At 33.3% G+C, this 2,016-nt stretch overlaps 1 protein-coding gene across 1 annotated transcript; it reads right to left on the bottom strand.

The window, feature by feature from the left end:
* Window positions 442-795, bottom strand: LOC107645540. Its single transcript, XM_021103807.1, has one exon. It carries the CDS (start codon window positions 619-621, stop codon window positions 475-477), a length of 147 nt encoding a protein of 48 aa, XP_020959466.1. The 5' UTR covers window positions 622-795; the 3' UTR covers window positions 442-474.

Genomic DNA, 2,016 nt, shown 5'->3' on the forward strand with positions numbered 1-2,016 from the left:
TAAAAAAAATTAAGGTTCTCCCTTCTTTGACCAGCGAATCATCCCATAACATATGCACAATGCTGTCACAAATTGCTCATAAGCAAAACCCTGCCATAAAGTGAACGGAGCTTAGTAAATCAGCACTCTAACAGTAATTATGGGATGATTAGATAAACCTAACCTTCCAATTTGATTGGCAGAATAGATCTATGTATTAGCTAATAATATAAACGACTGAGAACTAATTCCCTATGTTCGAATTTCCCCCAATAAATCAATAATCCCTTAATTTGCTTCTTGCTAGCAAGCATAATCCATAACTAAGTTCCTCAATTTGAGGAAACCCAATAAACGAAAATAACTCTAGTTTCAAGGGTAGCTGTGAATTACAAAACTTGATGCACACCCAATGCTCAATATCAGAGAAAAAACAAAAGGGTGTTGATGACAACGTTTACCTTAAAAAGCTTTCTGGAAAGACTGCAACTTGGATCAACCGACATGGAAGGGACCAATATCACCAGAGCGAAGAGATGAAGCAACCTCATCAGCAACAGTCAAACACGAAGAAATCCAGCCGCTTAGAGCTATCCACACCATCTTCGCAATCCACATGGCCACTTCCACTGCCATTGCCATGGTTCTTCGAGGTTCTCTCTTTGCTATGGCTTCACTTCAAGGAAGGGGTTCTGGAAGATAACCCATTCAAGAGGAGAATTTCCGAGAAGGATAAAGGGGTCTGATTGAAAGAAGTATCTTCTGATTCTTCTGGGTTTGGTGCGTGGATTTTCAACTCCTTTTATCCATTATTATTACTTCAACTAACCTGTTAACAAAAAAATAAAAAAAAAAATAAAATAAAAAAGGGGGTTATGTTTTTCTTTAAAGATAATAGGTTATATTTTATTAATTATTAAAAAATAAAATACAAAGATGTCCAAAAGTAGGATAGTATAATAAAAGGTGGGGATTTTTTAAAAATACTACATTGAAGGTATTCATCCAACGGTGCGTGGTCGAAAAACGAAGAAAAATCTTAAAGAAGAAAGAATGATAAATCCAATTGAATGCAACTAAGAGCTTGCCTCATGGAGATGACGACCTAAACTAAGAGTTCTTTGGATTTCACGGAGCAACTTGACAGAGCTTGCTAGAATGGCAGACGACATAGAAGTAGAACCTTCAAAAATCAACTAGTTTGCGAGCTTTCCAGCAGTTCCAGCAAATGATGGCAAGCAATTGAGGATTACGGTCAGCATTCTTCAACGGGTTAAGTATCTCTGTTGATGCAGTCCACCATGTCCAAAAGTCGAACTCTGAGGGGGAAGACAGTCACGAAGATAACTCTGAGACCATACGTCTTTAATTCTATAGCAATCGATCAAACAATGAGTGACTGTTTCCGTTGCTTCATGACAGCAGGGGCATATTGGTGATATAGATGGGATGCGGTGATGAATCTGAGCAAGCACCGGAAGTCGGCCATGGAGAGCTTTCCGGATAAATAGCTTAATTTTGTGAGGCAAGTTCAACTTCTATAGATCAATCCACAGCTTTTTCTGCTGCATATAATTAGGGTAAAGCTCCACATTCTCTATCAATAAGGGGATTGTTTTATTATTAAAATAACACTGAAAAATTCATAGATTTAAAAGCGTGACAATGATAGCTTAAAAAAGAACTTTTTTTTTTAGTGATAAATTATTTTTATATTTGATTAATAATTTATGTGTTTAATCTGAATTTTTATAGAAATATTTATATAAGTGTTCAAAAAGTGTATGCAAAAATATTGAATAAAATTTGATAATAATTTCAATTTTTTAATTATATTTATAAAAAATTATATCAAAATTCAGTTTTTAAGACTTTTAATCATATATATGATTATTTTTAATCATATTTTTTAATTTTTAAAGATTTCTTTGTCGTTTATATTTTTTAAGGCAAATTACGTATGTACATTTAAAAACTAAATTTATTAGATTATCATTTTTTAACATAGTGGACGAAATTATAATTTTTTTATATTTA

This window comes from Arachis ipaensis, chromosome B06 (assembly GCF_000816755.2).
Source record: "Arachis ipaensis cultivar K30076 chromosome B06, Araip1.1, whole genome shotgun sequence".
NCBI lineage: Eukaryota > Viridiplantae > Streptophyta > Magnoliopsida > Fabales > Fabaceae > Arachis > Arachis ipaensis.

Bases quoted from the DNA above. Each gene is read 5' to 3' on its own strand.
- LOC107645540 (XM_021103807.1), bottom strand. From the start codon at position 621: ATGGCAATGGCAGTGGAAGTGGCCATGTGGATTGCGAAGATGGTGTGG.